We start from the raw sequence: 20,714 nt of genomic DNA on the forward strand, positions 1-20,714 counted from the left end.
CATCCCTTACAAAAAAAAAATCCATTAATTATAATCCATATTATATTTCACATTTCCTGCTTCTGCAGGATTATTTTCTTGCTATAGCAATCTGGTTCAAATTAAGATCCTACATCTTTACCCAACTCTTACAAGAGCAGAGAACTTGGAATCTCGAATCAGTCATATTTCAGGGTATTTCCATTATACTGCTGGTTCTACCAAAGTCTGCTGGCAGACCAGTACCATCATGCTGAAAATGCCATTTAGTTCTAAATCAAATGGGCCAATTACTTTTTAAATCAACCATGAAATGACAGTGAACTTCATGAGTATAATAGCATTAAAGCTATCATTCTCATGTCAAGTAGATTGGGGTGCTGTGTTAATACCAATCCTATGGGATAATGATGCAGGGAGCTGAGGGAAAAGCAACATGGATGGAAATCCAGATTTCATTCAACACAACTCTACACAAATATTAACCTTGAAATTGAATTGAACATTCATGTGTGAAGTTATCATGCAAATGGTCCCCATTCCCAAAAAAACACATTATTATAGGATATCAACTGGATTGAACTTCTCTGGGGTACCCCCCCTTCTTCTCAATTTCCACCTAAAGACATACCCTAATCTAACTGCCTGTAGCTCAGGCCCAGAAGCAAGGATATGCATATTCTTGGTATCATTTGAAAGGAAACACTCTGAATTTTGTGGAAATGTTGAATTGAATGTAGGAGAATATAACACAATAGATCTGGTAGAAGACAATACAAAGAAATAAACATACGTTTTCTGTTTTTATTGTTGCTGCATCATTTTTCAAATGACCAAGAACAGCCAAAAATACAGATAGGATGCTGGGGATGATTTTAATGAAGAACAAAAGATGGCAACAATAGCTGAGCAAAGTTTTAGATAGATAACTTCATAAATGAGCGAGCTACATGACATTGAGCATGAAGTCACCCAGGTGTCCCACACAAATGTAACCAAATGTACCCAAGTGGCCGAATTGGTACAGTGATACATTTTGATGGAAAGAACTACACTGCTCAAAAAAATAAAGGGAACACTTAAACAACACAATGTAACTATTGACAATACATTTCACATGCTGTTGTGCAAATGGAATAGACAACAGGTGGAAATTATAGGCAATTAGCAAGACACCCCCAATAAAGGAGTGGTTCTGCAAGTGGTGACCACAGACCACTTCTCAGTTCCTATGCTTCCTGGCTGATGTTTTGGTCACTTTTGAATGCTGGCGGTGCTTTCACTCTAGTGGTAGCATGAGACAGAGTCTACAACCCACACAAGTGGTTCAGGTAGTGCAGCTCATCCAGGATGGCACATCAATGCGAGCTGTGGCAAGAAGGTTTGTAGTGTCCAGAGCATGGAGGCGCTACCAGGAGACAGGCCAGTACATCAGGAGACCTGGCCACAAATGTGCATGTGTCTGCTCAAATGGTCAGAAACAGACTCCATGAGGGTGGTATGAGGGCCCGACGTCCACAGGTGGGGGTTGTGCTTACAGCCCAACACTGTGCAGGACGTTTGGCATTTGCCAGAGAACACCAAGATTGGCAAATTCGCCACTGGCGCCCTGTGCTCTTCACAGATGAAAGCAGGTTCACACTGAGCACATGTGACAGACGTGACAGAGTCTGGAGACGCCGTGGAGAGCGTTCTGCTGCCTGCAACATCCTCCAGCATGATCGGTTTGGCGGTGGGTCAGTCATGGTGTGGGGTGGCATTTCTTTGGGGGGCCGCACAGCTCTCCATGTGCTCGCCAAAGGTAGCCTGACTGCCATTAGGTACCGAGATGAGATCCTCAGACCCCTTGTGAGACCATATGCTGGTGCGGTTGGCCCTGGGTTCCTCCTAATGCAAGACAATGCTAGACCTCATGTGGCTGGAGTGTGTCAGCAGTTCCTGCAAGAGGAAGGCATTGATGCTATGTACTGGCCCGCCCGTTCCCCAGACCTGAATCCAATTGAGCACATCTGGGACATCATGTCTCGCTCCATCCACCAACGTGACGTTGCACCACAGACTGTCTAGGAGTTGGCGGATGTTTTAGTCCAGGTCTGGGAGGAGATCCCTCAGGAGACCATCCGCCATCTCATCAGGTGCATGCCCAGGCGTTGTAGGGAGGTCATACGGCAGGGTAGCAGGGTAACCTAGTGGTTAGAGCGTTGGGCTAGTAACCGGAAGGTTGCAAGTTCAAATCCCTGAGCTGACAAGGTACAAATCTGTCGTTCTGCCCCTGAACAGGCAGTTAACCCACTGTTCCTAGGCTGTCATTGAAAATAAGAATTTGTTCTTAAATGACTAGCCTAGTTAAATAAAGGTTTTAAAAAATACAGGCATGTGGAGGCCACACACACTACTGAGCCTCATTTTGACTTGTTTTAAGGACATTACATCAAAGTTGAATCAGCCTGTAGTGTGGTTTTCCACTTTAATTTTGAGTGTGACTCCAAATCCAGATCTCCATGGGTTGATAAATTTGATTTCCATTGATAATTTTTGTGTGATTTTGTTATCAGCACATTCAACTATGTAAAGAAAAAAGTATTTAATAAGAATATTTCATTCATTCAGATCTAGGATGTGTTATTTTCGTGTTCCCTTTATTTTTTTGAGCAGTGTATATACAAAATACATAAATGCTATTCTAACACACACGTAAAAAACATATATAAAAAATATTTACAATTTGTTTGTTTTTTAATAACAAGGGTAACTATTTAATCGGTCTCGCTTTCTCTATCAATTTCCACTATAATTTGGGTTAAATCTGTATACCTAGACTTTGTTTTTGCCACACTTGTGGCTCCGTCAAGTAGGATTTGTAATGGCGAATTAACCTCTTTTACGCCAGAGTTTACGACAAAGGCTGGTCTTCGAACGAGTAACCATTACATATTGCCATTTACCTCAGCTCATTGGCTATCTTCCAAGCTAGATTTCAAGATGATCAGTGGTCATTGGGCCAAAATACAGTCAATCAATGATAAACCGGTCCTACCATTGGTGCGCAATGAGGTCATTGATTGGTGTCTTCGAATCGGTTTGTTTCGGTCAATACGTCCCGGAAAAAGAACCATCACGTATGGTTGTGTTAGTAACAACCAGAGGATTGCAATGAAACCAACCATGACTGGATAAACGTTTGTTTAGTGTGTGTAATTACTACGAATGCTTTGTCCAAAGTTGAATGAGACGGAAATCCTGACGCAAGCGGTTTACAAATGTTTCGTGTTAGGCTATAAAAATTGATGTTATCAAACAAAACGAACATTCACTGTGCAATTAGGTCACTTGGCATTTCCACCAGAGGAAGATCTTCAAAGGTAAGCAATTTATTTTATTGTTATTTCTAACTTTCGTGACGCTAATGCTTGGTTGCTAGTAATACTTGTGTGTGCGGGGAGATGTCCTCAGAAAATCGCATGGTTTGCTTTCGCAGTAAAGCCTTTTTGAAATCTGAGACAGCGGCTGGATTAATAAGATGTTCACCTTTTAAATGATGTAAGATACATGTATTTACAAGAATGTTTAATATAACAAATGGTGTATTTAGAATGTTAGCGCTCTGCTCCGGATGTTGGACTGGTTAGACGTTAGCGTCTCACCTACCCTAGAGAGGTTAAATAAAGCAGGAGCCTCAGGCCTACTCCACAAAGGTGATTTCAATGTCATTGAAGGTGACAATGACATAACGTTGCAGTTTACAGACCCAACACTGATTATTAGAGGTGACGAGGGTGAGAATCTACACTACCCAGGAAAGGGAAGGGATCAAGGGCACCTTTGATACCCTCTGGCACAGTGTGGGACTGATATAGGGAGCCTTTGCCCCTGCTGCCTCCCAGAAAGCAGGAGCCATCAGATCCCAAACAACTATTGATGAATTCAAACAGCTGGAAATGGCCTTCTCTATCAGCCCAGATATCAGGGAAGTTTCCAACAGGAGACTCCCTAACAGGCCGCTCACTGGATGCTTGTCTAAGAATACCCCAATAACAGATCAGGACAGAAGAACCTAACGGCATACCGCACAGGTAGGCAGAGTAGTGGCAGGGCCCAATCAGGCCCTTTGAAGGAGCTACTACACAGAGATAGATGGGAATGGAGAATGAGAGGAGAGAGAGAAAGAGCTGGTAGTCCCATCCACCTAACTACCAGGTGTGAAACAGGGAATGGACTCAGGGGGTATGCTAATTTGGTATAGAGCAGACCTAACTGACTCAGGAACATTTTACATTTGGCAAGAAATTCAAAAGGAAATTATCTCAACAGAGAAAAATGCCCTTCTGTGTGCTACCTACAGTTGAAGTCGGAAGATTACATAAACTTAGGTTGGAGACATTAAAACTCGTTTTTCAACCACTCACAAGACACAAGTAATTTTTCAAACAATTGTTTACAGACAGATTATTTCACTTATAATTCACTGTATCACAATTCCAGGGGGTCAGAAGCTTAAATACACTAAGTTGACTGTGACTTTAAACAGCTTGGAAAGTTCCAGAAAATGATGTCATGGCTTTAGAAGCTTCTGATAAGCTAACTGACATCATTGGAAAATCAAAAGAAATCAGCCAAGACCTCCGTAAAAAAATTGTAGACCTCCACAAGTCTGGTTCATCCTTGGGAGCAATTTCCTAACCCTAACGCCTGAAGGTACCACGTGTACTATTGTTTGTACAGATGAACAAGTATAAACACCATGGGACCATGCAGCCGTCATACCGCTCAGGAAGGAGACGCGTTATGTCTCTTAGAGATGAACGCACTTTGGTGCAAAAAGTGCAACTCAGTCCCAGAACAACAGCAAAGGACCTTGTGAAAATGCTGGAAGAAAAAAGTACAAAAGTATCTATATTCACAGTAAAACGAGTCCTATATTGGCATAACCTGAAAGGCCACTCAGCAAGGAAGAAGCCACTGCTCCAAAACCTCCATTAAAAAAAAGCAAGACTACGGTTTGCAACTACACATGGGGACAAATATTGTACTTTTTGGAGAAATGTCCTCTGGTCTGATGAAACAAAAATAGAACTGTTTGACCATAATGACCGTTATGTTTGGAGGAAAAAGGGGAAGGCTTGCAAGCCGAAGAACCATCCCAACCGTGAAGCACGAGGGTGGCAGCATCATGTTGTGGGGGTGCTTTGCTGCAGGAGGGACTGGTGCACTTCCTCATTATGAGGAGGGAAATGATGTGCATATATTGAAGCAACAAATAAAAGCTGAAATAAATCATTCTCTCTACTATTATTCTGACATTTCACATTCTTAAAATAAAATGATCATCCTAACTGACATAAGACAGGAAATTTTTACTAGGATTAAATGTCAGGAATTGTGAAAACTTCTGACTTCAACTGTATATACCCCCACTAGAATCCACATACTCTAATGAAGACAGCTTCTCCATCCTGGAGGGGGAAATCAATGATTTCTAGGCCCAGGGACATGTACTAATCTGTGGCGACCTAAATACCAGAACTGGACAAGAACCTGACACCATCAGCACACAAAGAGGCAAACACCTACCTGGTGGTGACAGCATTCCCTCCCCCATATGCACCCCAGGCACAACTATGACAACATAACCAACAAAAACGGGTCACAGCTCTGTCGCACGCTGGGTATGTACATAGTCAATGGTAGGCTTCGAGAGTACTCCTATGGTAGGTACACCTATAGCTGATCTATTGGCAGTAGTACTGTAGACTACTTTATCACTGACCTCAGCCCAGAGTCTCTCAGAGCGTTCACAGTTAGCCCACTGACACCCCTATCAGATCACAGCAAAATCACAGTCTACTTGAACAGAGCAATACTCAATCATGAGGCATCAAAGCCAAAGGAACTGAATAATATTAAGAAATGCTATGAATGGAAGGGAACTAGTATGGAAACCTACCAAAAACAATTAGGCAATAACAAATTCAATCCCTTTTAGACAATTTCCTGGACATTTTATTTATTATAATAGTGAAGGTGTAAACTTGGCAGTAGAAAACCTAAACAGTTTATTTGACCTCTCAGCTTCCTTATCAAATCTAAAAATGTCAAACAGTAAACCGAAGAAAATGTACAACACTGACCAATGGTTTGATGACGAATGCAAAAACCTAAGAAAGAAATTGAGAAACCTATCCATACAAAAACAGAGACCCAGAAAACATGAGCCTACGTCTTCACTATGGTGAAACACTAAAACAATACAGAAATACACTATGCAAAAAGGAAGAACAGCATGTCAGAAATCAGCTCAATGTAATTGAAGAATCAATAGACTCGAACCACTTCTGGGAAAATTGGAAAACACTAAACAAACAACAACATGAAGAGTTATCTATCCAAAACGGGGATCTATGGGTAAACCACCTCTCCAATATTTTTGGCCCTATAACAAAGAACAAACAACAAACATCAAAAACATATACATGATCAAATACGCATTTTAGAATCAACCATTAAAGACTACCAGATCATACTGGAATATCCAATTACAGTGAATTAACTACAGGGCAACATACAAACCCTCCAACCCAAAAAGGCCTGTGGTGTTGATGGTATCCTCAATGAAATTATAGAACTGTCGTGTCTTTACTATGGATTAAGCGATATATGACATGCTATTTTATCAAATACATTCTTTGAAATTAATATTACCTGATTAAACTAATCATGTAAATGTAATTAACTAGGTAGACGGGGCACCACGGAAGAATGTTTATAGAGCTGTTGTCTTCCGAATAAAATCTTAAAGACCTGATAATCTTTTAAATCAATAGCAGTCAATTATTAATCGTCACCTTATTCAGTCTCATCTGAACATTTTGAAATTCTTGGTTATCTTCACGTACCCTGGCTAACAGTTTGAATCAGCAATACAAAATTTGGTTCAATTATTTAGTTAATAAATACCTAAATAAACACATATACACAAGATGGATCATACATTGATTACTAATTATGTCATAAAAGAAAACGTCCGTGGCAGACGAAACCAATATTACGGCTGGTTACACAAAGAAAGGGGGCTGGGTTTGAATGAAAGCGCGGCAAGACTGAGGAACAAAAGGATTGGGTCTCTATCGGACCTTATGAAGCTATGCTGTCGTAAATACAGAATCTTATGCATTCTAAATAACCGCCCATTCGGACAAGAAAAATGCAATAAATATATTTACTCTGAGCTAGAGGTCGACCGATTAATCAGAATGGCCGATTAATTAGGGCAGATTTCAAGTTTTCATAACAATCGGAAATCTGTATTTTTGGACGCAGATGTTGCCGATATTTTTTGTAATATTTTTTTTACACCTTTATTTAACAAGGCAAGTCAGTTAAGAACACATTCTTATTTTCAATGACGGCCTAGGAACGGTGTGTTAACTGCCTTGTTCAGGGGCAGAACGACAGATTTTTACCTTGTCTGCTCGGGGATTCAATCTTGCAACCTTATGGTTAACTAGTCCAATGCTCTAATCACCTGTCTCACGGGGAGCCTGCCTGTTACGCGAATGCAGTAAGAAGCCAAGGTAAGTTGCTAGCTAGCATTAAACTTATCTTATAAAAAAACAATCAATCAATCATAATCACTAGATAGAACTACACATGGTTGATGATATTACTAGTTTATCTAGTGTGTCCTGCGTCGCATGTAATCTATGTGGTGAGCATTCGTGAAAAAGGACTGTCGTTGCTCCAACATGTACCTAACCATAAACATCAATGCCTTTCTTAAAATCAATACACAGAAGTATATATTTTTTAACCTGTATATTTAGCTAAAGGAAATCCAGGTTAGCAGGCAATATTAACCAGGTGAAATTGTGTCACTTCTCTTGCATTCATTGCACGCAGAGTCAGGGTATATGCAACAGTTTGGGCAGCCTGGCTCGTTGCGAACTAATTTGCCAGAATTTTACGTAATTATGACATAACATTGAAGGTTGTGCAATGTAACAGGAATATTTATACTTATGGATGCCACCCGTTAGATAAAATACAGAACTGTTCCGTATTTCACTGAAAGAATAAATGTTTTGTTTTTGAGATGATAGTTTCCGGATTCGACCATATGAATGACCTAAGGCTCGTATTTCTGTATGTTATTATGTTATAATTAAGTTTATGATTTGATAGAGTAGTCTGACTGAGCACCATCAGCACCAGCAGGCTTGTAAGCATTCATTCAAACAGCACTTTAGTGTGTTTGCCAGCAGCTCTTCGCTGTGCTTCAAGCATTGAGCTGTTTATAACTTCAAGCCTATCAACTCCCGAGATTAGGCTGGTGTAAACGATGTAAAATAGCTAGCTAGTTAGCGGGGTGCACGCTAATAGCGTTTCAAACGTCACTCTCTCTGAGACTTGGAGTAGTTGTTCCCTTTGCTCTGCATGGGTAACGCTGCTTCGAGGGTGGCTGTTGTCGATGTGTTCCTGGTTCGAGCCCGGGTAGGGGCGAGGAGAGGGACGGAAGCTATACTGTTACACTGGCAATACTAAAGTGCCTATAAGAACATCCAATAGTCAAAAGTATATGAAATACAAATGGTATAGAGAGAAATAGTCCTATAATTCCTATAATAACTACAACCTAAAACGTATTACCTGGGAATATTGAAGACTCATGTTAAAAGGAACCACCAGTTTCATATGTTCTCATGTTCTGAGCAAGGAACTTAAACGTTAGCTTTCTTACATGGCACATATTGCACTTTTACGTTCTTCTCCAACACTTTATTTTTGCATTATTTAAACCAAATTGAACATGTTTCATTATTTATTTGAGGCTAAATTGATGTTATTGATGTATTCTATTAAGTTAAAATAAGTGTTCATTCAGTATTGTTGTAATTGTCATTATTACAAATACATTTTAAAAAATTGGCCGTTTAATCAGTATCGGCTTTTTTTGGTCCTCCAATAATCGGTATCGGTATCAGCTTTGAAAAATCATAACCGGTCGACCTCTACTCTGAGCTGCGCTTCGATAGATTGGTGGAAGATGGAAGGCTGGATTGCCCAGCAGAGATCTCCCTTGTCCTTTGAAGAATATTTCTAGGCGGATACGTTGTTGTCTGTCGGCTTGTGGTAGAACAGATACGTTGTAGTACCGTCGTCGTTTAGTAGAACGGATACGGTGTGGTACCCTGTCGTTCTGAAGAGATTGTCCGCCCTTTCCTAGGCCACGCATGTTTACAGCTGTTGCTGATAACTCAACGTCTAGGATGTATCACTTCTTTAGTGAATAAGAGTTCAAAGTTCATACCAAGTTACCATACTATAAGCTCATGCTATATTCTGGCTGGTATAGTCGAAATTCATCCTTCCAGCGTGGTGATCGTCACCTCCACGTTGAAATTCGCCATTTTAAACGTATGGACATCAGTCCTCACGTCATCGGGAACACAATGTTAATTTTGTTAGGTTGTAGTCGTTCAACCATTCGCAACCAGAGCTCACACTGAGGTTGGCTTAGTTTGCGTGAATTGGGTCACGGGGCTCTTATAAAAATGTTGAAAAGGGGTTGGCTCATCATTTCCAACCCATGCCTATTCACGTGGGCGTGGCCACTGATTGAGCATATTTTACTTATGAAAATAATTCTCTCATTTTAAAAACTAAAATTATATTTCATATTTTCACAAATAGTTTCATATTTAAACATTTAAATTGCACAACAATTCCATGTGAATCTGATAACTAGAATGTGTAGACTTTCCAATATACAGTTTATGTTGTCCTATCATCAGTAATAATGTCTCAGACGACTACTGTTCTGACATCATTTTCTTTAAGTACCAACGAACACTTTCAACTGGTTGGATTACATAAAGATTGTTCTTTTCCCCAACCTTTTGATGTTACAATACGATCTCTATGTTAACAACGGTCTTTCCAAGAGTCCATTCTGTAGAGTAGAGAGAGAAAAGTGGGAAAGGTATTTATGGGGGTCATAAACCTCACCAACCTGTCAATGTCATGACAGAATACAGACCACAAATTCTAATTGGCTATACTTATTAAACTCTTTTAACATCATCCTTAGCTCTGGCATCTTCCCCAATATTTGGAACCTAGGACTGATCACCCTAATGCATAAAAGTGAGAGCAAATCTGACCACAATAATTACCGTGGGATGTGTCAACAGCAACCTTGGGAAAATCCTCTGCATTATGGTTAACAGCAGACTCGTACATTCCCTCAGTGCAAACAATGTACTGAGCAAATATCAAATTGGCTGTTTACCAAATTACCGTACGACAGACCACGTATTCACCCTGCACACCCTAATTGACAAACAATCCAAACCAAAGGCAAAGTCATCTCATGCTTTGTTGATTTCAAAAAAGCTTTTGACTCAATTTGGCATGAGGGTCTGCAATATAAATTAATGGAAAGTGGTGTTTGGGGAAAAACATAAGACATTATAAAATCCATGTACACAAACAACAAGTGTGTAGTTAAAATTAGCAAAAAACACACATTTCTTTCCACAGGGCAGTGGGATGAGACAGGGATGCAGCTTAAGCCCCACCCTCCTTAACATATATATCAACAAATTGGCGAGGGCACTAGAACAGTCTGCAGCACCCGGCCTCACCCTACTAGAACCTGAAGTCAAATGTCTACTGTTTGCTGATGATCTGGTGCTTCTGTCCCCAACCAAAGAGGGCCTACAGCAGCACCTAGATCTTCTGCACAGATTCTGTGTTATTTTTCGTTTGTTATTTTTCGTTTGTTATTTTGTTAGTTTGTTCGGTGTTCATTCTTTTAATAAATCCTTTCAACAAATGTGACAATTGTAAATACAACCCATATTTATGTTTATTTTTTTTCTCTTTTGTACTTGAATTATTTTCACATAATATCACATTTGAAATGTCTTTATTCTTTTGGAACTTTTGTGAGTGTGATGTTTACTGTTAATTTTTATTGTTTATTTCACTTTTGTTTATAATCTACTTCACTGTTAACATAGCAATGTTTCTCATGCCAATAAAGCCCTTAAATTGAAATTGAATTGAGAGAGAGACAGCCAGAAGCACTCACAGAGAAACGTGTGTGTGGCAGAGGAGGCAGCTATCCCGCACTGCTGCCATTAGAGAATACACCCACCAGCCAGGATAACACGTTCCACGCCAGCGTCTGTTTGGAGCTGGTGCCAAGTCAAGCTTACCTGGAGTTGTTTTTGTGTTAGGAGGGGAGCAGTGTTGGTTCATTAACAAACGCTTTTCTCTCTGAATGTGCTGACAGCTGGTTGGTACACCAGGTCAGACAGTCTCTCCACATAAAACGTAACAGTCCCAAACGCTGCCATAGCACATTAGTCACACTCATACGCTGCCCTTTTCACTGCTGCCTCCACTACCCCGCTACCTGCTAATGGAGCCGGAGACTGTGATATTCTCCCAGCTGGGACTCTTCCCGAGGAGGGGGTTGTGGCCCCAGCACATATCTATTTCTTAGTGATCTGATGTGTGCATCATGCCCCACGCAGCGTGGTGCCTGTACAAATCAGAGGCCTCCTGTCAGAATCACAGCACAATCAAACAGACAAACAAACTTAGGGCGAAATAACAAACCCAATTAGAAAAAGCTAATGGCTTGTTTCCCTCTGCAGACTGTTCCATCCCTCCACAGATCAGCTCCCTGTTAGAGCCCATGGGTGTTAAGTTAGAGGTGGAACCATGGCACGAACGTGTGCAAACAAGCACAAGCACAGTCTACTGATAGTGATTAAAAGCGACACAGCGTACTATAGTTCATTTGAAAAACTGTTCTTACTTAACAGTCTGATCCGTTATTCCATATAAGCTTAGTGTGTTGTGAATTCTGTAGTGAATGTATTGTAATGTTTTTAAAATTGTATAACTGCCTTCATTTTGCTGGATCCCATGGGATCCATAATACATACAATACAAATAAGCTGATATTTTTTGAATCATCGTCCTGCTTATGAGGCCACTATGCTGGTGCATCTCAGGACATCTACAAATAGAGAAACAACCGTACTACATTGTGACATGGAGCCTTATTACACTCTCAACTATCCCCCTAGCACCCTCTAACATTAAGCATGAGCACAATAAGAGCTGTTTCTCTTCCTGTAGCATCAAATTACCCATGACAGAGAAATACTCTCTAAGTAAAAAGGGTACCATCGTGCTCTCCCAGAAGCTTGGCTGGTGTGTAAAACCCGGGGCTGGCTTTAGACAGCAGGCCACTAGGGGCTAATTTCTCTGTTCTCTTTTAGGGGAAATTACTTTGTTTAGTTGTTACTAGAGAAAAGGTAGTTTGTGCACCTATTTGAATGTAGGAGGAAAACATGCTTCCTGTTTACAGCTAAACAATATCCACGCAAAGGCAAGATCAGTCAGAGACTGTGTGTGTACGGTTCTGATTGGATGTTAATGTGTACATGCACAAGGGTGTGTATTAGTGTGTGCGCTTTAATGTGTGTTGGCATCAGCATGAGGATAGAGAGACGAGAGTCATTGACAGCTCAATGGTTCAGCTCAGCTACAACTTGGCCTGATGAATAATTTCTGCACTCTGCTCTGCTGTGGCACGTCTTGAGCAGCCTGCCTGCTTCTGCAGCAGCACCACACAGCCTAGCCCACTTTGCATTCATACATCCACACACTAGCGCAGACCCCATCCCCATTCCCGTGCCATCCAGTCAGCTGCTGCTGCCCCGTGTGGAAAGATGCAACAAGCTGCAAAGCCTCTTAAAGGAGCAGTGCCTTTGCAACTCAAAGCATCACATTTGAACTTTTCCAAATAGGACAACTGTGGTGGGACCAGCCAGGACAAATTTGATTGACTAAGAAACACCATTTTAGCACAGACAGCAAAACCCGATAAGGGCCAACTCCAGAACTTTTGATGATTGTTTTTACTGTGTAGATCACAACTGCAGACTGCTGGCTGACACAGGTGCTAGCTCTCCAAGCAGTAATGGTGCTGAAATGTCAGCACTGTTTGGGGAAGTGTGAATGCTGATGTAATGACCTCTGGATGTAGTGGTAACAAGGGAGCTGCGGGGCGTTGAAATCATCAACTTTTTCAGGATCTCATTTTAAACCCCACTGGCATCTCTGGGAATACAGGAGGCTTCCAAAGCAATGCATTTTAAACCCCACTGGCATCTCTGGGAATACAGGAGGCTTCCAAAGCAATGCAAATGTGTAAGATTTAGTAAGCCCACTGCTAATGTCCAAGTAAGTAGCCTCTCTTAAGAGGTGGATTGACACTCTGGTTCAAGTTTGGTTTCGGAATAGCCTCAATTTTGTAGATAAATCTACAGGGCAGAAGGATAAAAAAGTATTCCAAATAAATGCTCGAAAACAGTTCAATCTTAGCCTATGGATCAGTCATCAATGCATCTTCACCTAATTTCATTATAACATGATAATTTGTGTTATTTGTTTATTGCATATAAATCTGCCTGGATATGCAGAATTTGAGGTTAAGAAGTTGTTCACCAATATCTTGTGAGTTGGAACGTTTCCTTGAATAATAACTAGGCATGCAAAGGTGAACTTTTTCTAACTATAGACAGCATTGATATGCCTGGAAAAGGGACACGTAGTTATCAATTAACAACAACAACGCAGGAGGGTTGTGGGCTGGAAGTGAGACAGAGATCGTTGCGTAAACTGGATAGAGTAGTAGGCCTACACGGGTAGACATTCCATTGTATTCATTAATAGCAAAACGTACTGAGACAACCGGACAAGTTAAATCTAGGAGGGAATCAAGGTGAGGGATGCGCCAAACAAAAAGGTCCTGTCATCGAGAGGCAGGTCTGCTTTACGAGGGAGCAGGTTAAGGACGGCTACCCCAAAAGCGCGGTGGTTAGAAAGCCAACTCGTTCAGGAGACAGTCTACTCGTAATTAGAACTATAGGCTACATTATAGCCATATTTCATAATCAACATGTAGTCTATAACCTGGCTGCACAAATCATAATCTGTAAAACTAATAGCAGTAGGCTATTGCATAGGCATCGACATGCATGGGATAAGATGCTCGAAATGCACACAGGAGGCATGTTGCCTCACGAAATAGCGGACAGAAATTAGGCTACTTACAGTTCTCAAGAACTGAATTTCATCTTCCCCTTCACCACCTTCAGCCATGGCTGTTGGGGAGCCTGCTCAGACTCGGGTAGCCTCCACTGTCGGCTTGCAGCACCACGCTGCTGTTCCTCTCTCTTATCGTTATTAGCATATAGCTAATCCACAGCCATGTACCGGAGACCAAGCGAACTACTGGAGCCTGTCACTCACTCACGCCCGCTCGCTCATTGCAAATGCCAGCGGTGCTGTTCCCAAAGGAGCGTGTAAGCGTTGGTATAGGCGGGAGCAAATGAAAACGGATCTGGAATGTGAAGCGTAGTCTTGCAGTCAAAATACGGCAGTGGGGTCTTTTGTCGTCGACGTCACCAGTGGATCGTATTCAGTTAAATAAAGGTAAAATAAAAATACAAATGATTAAAATACGTTAAACATTAAAGCGCGAGCTTTCAAAATTCCCTCACCATACAATAGCCACATCATTGCGCACGACAATCGGTTTTCCGTTGGCCAACAGAATCTATGACATATGCTACAGCGATGGTATTCGATGGTATATGGTGAATTTGGGTGTGTAGAATAGACACAGCAGAATTGGGCTATCAAGCATCCAAGATGCATGAAATTGTAGCCAAGTAGGCCTAAGTGCTTCCAAAAATCAACACCATGGACAGTACACAGAATGACAAGTATGGTTTCAATATTATTAGCGAACAATGAATTAATGTTCAATATTCATTGTAGGCTACAAATCGACTTATGTAGCTTAAATAAATAATATATTGTAGAGTCAGGTTAAATGTGTAAATATGACCTATAATAGGCCTACATAGGCTCCCCAGTCCAGCAACATGGACAGAAACAACCCTGATTCAAATAATGTTGCAACACTGGAAAGCAAATCAATGCATAACCTCAACTTTCATTAGGCTTACTTAGCTCATGTTCATAGCTTTAGTCAGATCCACAACCTAAAACAAGGTCAAGTTGTGCAGCAATAGCAATATTCTGTATTTGTCTGAGACATAAAGTGTAACTCTTCTCCCTCAGGAGGCTGCAAGGATTTGACATGGCCCCTTAGATCCTGGGGAACTTTTACAGCTGCTCCATTGAGAGCATCCTCCTGACTGGTAGTATCACCGTCTGGTCTGGTATGGAAACTGCGCCACCCTTGACCAGAAGGCCCTACAGAGGGTGGTGCACACAGCCCTGCGCATCACTGCGGGTGAGCTCCCAGCCATCCAGGAAGTACATGCCAGACAGTGTCTGAGAAAGGTTCCGAAAAATTGCCAAAGAGTCCAGCCACTGCAGACATGGACTGTTTGTTCTCCATGCTCTGGTCTGGCAGACGGTACCCACGCATCAAGACTCAGACCAATAGACTCCTAAGCAGCATCTATCCCCTGGCCATAAGACTGTTAAAAGGCTAACAACTACTGCTTCCCCTCACACCTACGCTGCTGCTAAACTGGTTATTGATTAGATGTATTACCACCACTATTCTGCTGTTATTTGATTATTGATTGGCATTACCATTAGAACCTATCTATTTTATCCTGCAACTGGTCACTATTGTTTGTGTTTACATGTATATATTACCACAAGTATAGTGCCAAAAGTATTTATATATTGTTGCTACCAGTCACTTTCAAGCCCTGTTCACATATCTGCTCATGGTACCTACGCTGTCAGTCTTGCACACACACTCACTCACACACTTACATGGACACACTCACCACCACATACACAGCCATCCATCGGTTATGCTGCTGCCATACTGTTTACCATTTATATTATTATGAGTTTTTAATGTGACTCACAATCCAAAATTAAATCTAGAATCGGCTTCCTATTTCGCAAACAAAAGCATCCTTCACTCATGCTGCCAAACATACCCTCGTAAAACTGACCATCCTACCGATCCTCGACTTCGGTGATGTAATTTACAAAATAGCCTCCAACACTCTTCTCAACAAATTGGATGCAGTCTATCACAGTGCCATCAGTTTTGTCACCAAAGCCCCATTTACTACCCACCCCTGCGACCTGTACGCTCTCATTGGCTGGCCCTCACTTCATACTCATCGCCAAACCCACTGGCTCCAGGTCATCTACAAGTCTTTGCAAGGTAAAGCCCCGCCTTATCTCAGCTCAGTGGTCACCATAGCAGCACCCACCCGCAGCAAACACTCCAGCAGGTATATCTCACTGGTCACCCCCAAAACCAATTCCTCCTTTGGTCGTCTTTCCTTCCAGTTCTCTGCTGCCAATGACTGGAACGAACTGCAAAAATCACTGAAGCTGGAGACTCATATCTCCCTCACTAGCTTTAAACACCAGCTGTCAGAGCAGCTCACAGATCACTGCACCTGTACATAGCCCATCTGTAAATAGCCCATCCAACTACCTCATCCTCATCCCCATACTGTATTTATTTATTTATCTTGCTCCTTTGTACCCCAGTATCTCTACTTGCATTCATCTTCTGCACATGTACCATTCCAGTGTTTAATTGCTATATTGTAATTACTTCACCACAATGGCCTATTTATTGCCTTACCTCCCTTATCTTACTTCATTTGCACACACTGTATATAGACTTTTTTTTCTACTGTAGTATTGACTTTATGTTTGTTTATTCCATGTGTAACTCTGTGTTGTTGTATTTGTCGAACTGCTTTGCTTTATCTTGGCCAGGTCGCAGTTGTCAATGAGAACTTGTTCTCAACTAGCCTACCTGGTTAAATAAAGGTGAAATAAAAAAATACTGAAATTAAAAACTCCAGTATCCCTGCACATTGTACATTTGGTATTAAGCTTCATATCTTATTTCTTGTTCTCGTGTTTTCTTTATTATATATACAGTACCAGTCAAAAGTTTGGAAACACAAAATTATTCAAGGGTTTTTCTTTATTTGTACTATTTTCTACATTGTAGAATAGTAGTGAAGACATCAAAACTATGAGATAACACATAATGTATGGAATCATGTAGTAACCAAAAAAAGTGTTAAACAAATCATAATAGATTTTAGATTCTTCAAAGTAGCCACCCTTTGCGTTGATGACAGCTTTGCACACTTTTGGCATTCTCTCAACCAGCAACACCTGGAATGTTTTTCCAACAGTCTTGAAGGAGTTCCCACATATACTGAGTACTTGTTGGCTGCTTTTCCTCCATTCTGCAGTCCAACTCATCCCATTGGGTTGAGGTCGGGTGATTGTTAACGCCAGATCATCTGATTCAGCACTCCATCACTCCCCTTGGTCAAATAGCCCTTACACAGCCTGGTGGTGTGTTGGGTCATTGTCCTGTTGAAAAACAAATGATAGTCCCACTAAGTGCAAACCAGATGGATGGCGTATCGCTGCAGAATGCTGTGGTAGCCTTGCTGGTTAAGTGTGCCTTGAATTATAAATACATCACTTACAGTGTCACCAGCAAAGCACCCCCATACCATCACACCTCCTCCTCCATGCTTCACAGTGGGAACCACACATGCAAAGATCATCCATTCACCTACTCTGCATCTCACAAAGACACAGCGGTTGGAACCAAAAATGTAACATTTTGACTCATCAGACCAAAGGACAGATTTCCACCAGTCTAATGTCCTTTGCTCGTGTTTCTTGGCCCAAGCAAGTCTTTTCTTATTATTGGTGTCCTTTAGTAGTGTTTTTTTTTAGGAATTTGACCATGAAGGCCTGATTCATGCAGTCTCCTCTGAACAGTTGATGTTGAGATGTGTCTGTTACTTGAACTCTGTAAAGCATTTAATTGGGCTGCAATCTGAGGTGCAGTTAACTCTAATGAACTTATCCTCTGCAACAGAGGTAACTCTGGGTCTTCCATTCCTGTGGCGGTCCTCATGAGAGTCAGTTTCATCATAGCACTTGAAGAAACTTTCAAAGTTCTTGAAATTTTCTGAATTGACTGACCTTCATGTCTTAAAGTAACAGATTGTCATTCCTCTTTGCTTATTTGAGCTGTTCTTGCCATAATATGGACTTTATCTTTTAACAAGTAGGTCTATCTTCTGTATACCAGCCCTATTTGTCACAATACAACTGATTGGCTAAAACGCATTAATAAGGAAAGAAATTCCACAAATGAACTTTTAACAAGGAACACCTGTTAATTGAAATGCATTCCAGGTGACTACCTCATGAAGCTGGTTGAGAGAATGCCAAGTGTGTGCAAAGCTGTCATCAAGGCAAAGGGTGGCTACTTTGAGGAATCTCAAATATAACATATATTTTGATTTGTTTAACACTTTTTTAGTTACTACATGATTCCATGTGTTATTTCATAGTTGTGATGTCTTCACTATTATTCTACAAAGTAGAAAATTGTCCAAATAAAGAAAAACCCTGGAATGAGTAGGTGTTTCCAAACTTTTGACTGGTACTGTATATATTCATTTTTTTATTAGTTATACTATTTTTATATTGATTACTGACTGCACTGTTGATAATGCAAGCTAAGCATTTCACTGTGCATGTGACAATAAAACCTTGAACTTGAACAAAACAATGTTAAAGAGCTTATGTACTAAGATGTTTGTAAAGTCAATATTTTACCATCTTGACAGAGAATAGTTCTTCCTCAATTCTCTGCCTCAGTTTTGTATTTCTTGAGGGCAAATTAGTCATTTATTTCACAAAAACAAATACATAGATCTATAATTAATAATTAGGCAAGTATTTTACTTGACATGGGCTGTAATTGTGTTTTCTCGAACAGTTGACCAGATGTTGTGCCTTAAGTCTTCATTTGAGATAGCCTAATGTTTTATGGTCCAATGCTGCCACCTTGTGACATTGTTCCAATTGGAATGATGGATGTTTGTCTAAAAGTGGTTCTTAAAAGGTTTGACCCATAACCCCCAAAAAGGAGTGGTTTACAGCTTGATTAATTAGGCTGTAATAGACAATTATTTGGTAAATACAGCCTGAAACGAATCCCTGAAAAATCGTGTAAATGTTCCTTACAAGCCAGAATGTTGACTAAAATTACAATAAACTTACTCTATCGGTTTTATGTGCTGTTTGTCTTCGGCTGCTCTAAATTTTAGATAAGATATCCACAGAAAACTATTGTTTACCCAACTTTTTAGGTAGGTTATATGGTCCCAGCCTTTTTGGTTCCAGGTAAAACCTTTGTTGGTTCCATGTAGAACCATTTTAGATTCCATGTAGGACCCTAAAAGTTCTACATGAAACCAAAATTCTTCAAAGAATTCTCCTATGGGGACAGCTGAAGAACCCTTTTTGGTTCTAGATACACCACTTTTGTCTAAGTGTATGTTAGCTTACATTACATTAGGCTGCCGACGGAGTAACGGTCTTAGAATATAATACGAACTGTAGGACGTATTGTTACGGTGCGTGAATGAGGACCCAAAAGCGAATTAACTTAAACAGAGCTTCTTTAATTACCAAACATAGGTAGGCTCAGACGGACCGGCAGATTCCGACAGGACAAGACAAGGTTACAGCAAAACATGACGACAGTCTGGTTCAGGCATGAAACACAACAAACAAGAATCCGACAAGGACAGGAACAAAAACAGAGAGAGATATAGGGGACTAATCAGAGGGAAAAGGGGAACAGGTGGGAGAAGGGGTGACGAGGTAGTCAAGAGGAGACAAGGAACAGCTGGGGGAAAGCGGGGGAGAAAAGGTAACCTAACAACGACCAGCAGAGGGAGACAGGGTGAAGGGAAAGGACAGAGACAAGACACAACATGACAGTACATGACAGTACCCCCCCACTCACCGAGCGCCTCCTGGCGCACTCGAGGAGGAAACCTGGCGGCAACGGAGGAAATCCTCGATCAGCGCACGGTCCAGCACGTCCCGAGAGGGAACCCAACTCCTCTCCTCAGGACCGTACCCCTCCCAATCTACGAGGTACTGGTGACCACGGCCCCGAGGACGCATGTCCAAAATTCTACGGACCCTGTAGATGGGTGCGCCCTCGACAAGGATGGGGGGGGGGGGGGAAGACGAGCGGGGGCGCGAAGGACGGGCTTGATGCAGGAGACATGGAAGACCGGGTGGACGCGACGAAGGTATCGCGGAAGAAGAAGTCGAACTGCGACAGGATTAATGACCCGAGAAATACGGAACGGACCAATGAACCGCGGGGTCAACTTGCGAGAAGCCGTCTTAAGGGGAAGGTTCTGAGTGGAGAGCCAAACTCTCTGACCGCGACAATATCTAGGACTCTTAGTTCTACGCTTATTAGCAGCCCTCACAGTCTGCGTCCTATAACGGCAAAGTGCAGACCTGACCCTCTTCCAGGTGCGCTCGCAACGTTGGACAAAAGCCTGAGCGGAGGGGACGCTGGACTCGGCGAACTGAGATGAGAACAGCGGAGGCTGGTACCCGAGGCTACTCTGAAAAGGAGATAGCCCGGTCGCAGACGAAGGAAGCGAGTTGTGGGCGTATTCTGCCCAGGGGAGCTGTTCTGACCAAGACGCAGGGTTGCGAAAAGAAAGACTGCGTAAGATGCGACCAATAGTCTGATTGGCCCGTTCTGCTTGACCGTTAGACTGGGGGTGAAAGCCGGAAGAGAGACTGACGGAAGCCCCAATCAAACGGCAAAACTCCCT

General features: G+C 41.6%; 1 protein-coding gene across 1 annotated transcript in view; it reads right to left on the reverse strand.

Moving 5' to 3' along the window:
* Window positions 1–14,298, reverse strand: part of LOC139375249 (ryanodine receptor 3-like) — a 158,999-nt gene extending 144,701 nt beyond the window's left edge. The window contains exon 1 of the mRNA XM_071116859.1: window positions 14,113–14,298. Coding sequence (XP_070972960.1) covers window positions 14,113–14,160 — 48 coding nt within the window. The 5' untranslated portion in view covers window positions 14,161–14,298. The remainder of the gene's footprint in view (window positions 1–14,112) is intronic.
* Window positions 14,299–20,714: the final 6,416 nt, after the last annotated feature.

Source organism: Oncorhynchus clarkii, chromosome 19, assembly GCF_045791955.1.
Source record: "Oncorhynchus clarkii lewisi isolate Uvic-CL-2024 chromosome 19, UVic_Ocla_1.0, whole genome shotgun sequence".
NCBI lineage: Eukaryota > Metazoa > Chordata > Actinopteri > Salmoniformes > Salmonidae > Oncorhynchus > Oncorhynchus clarkii.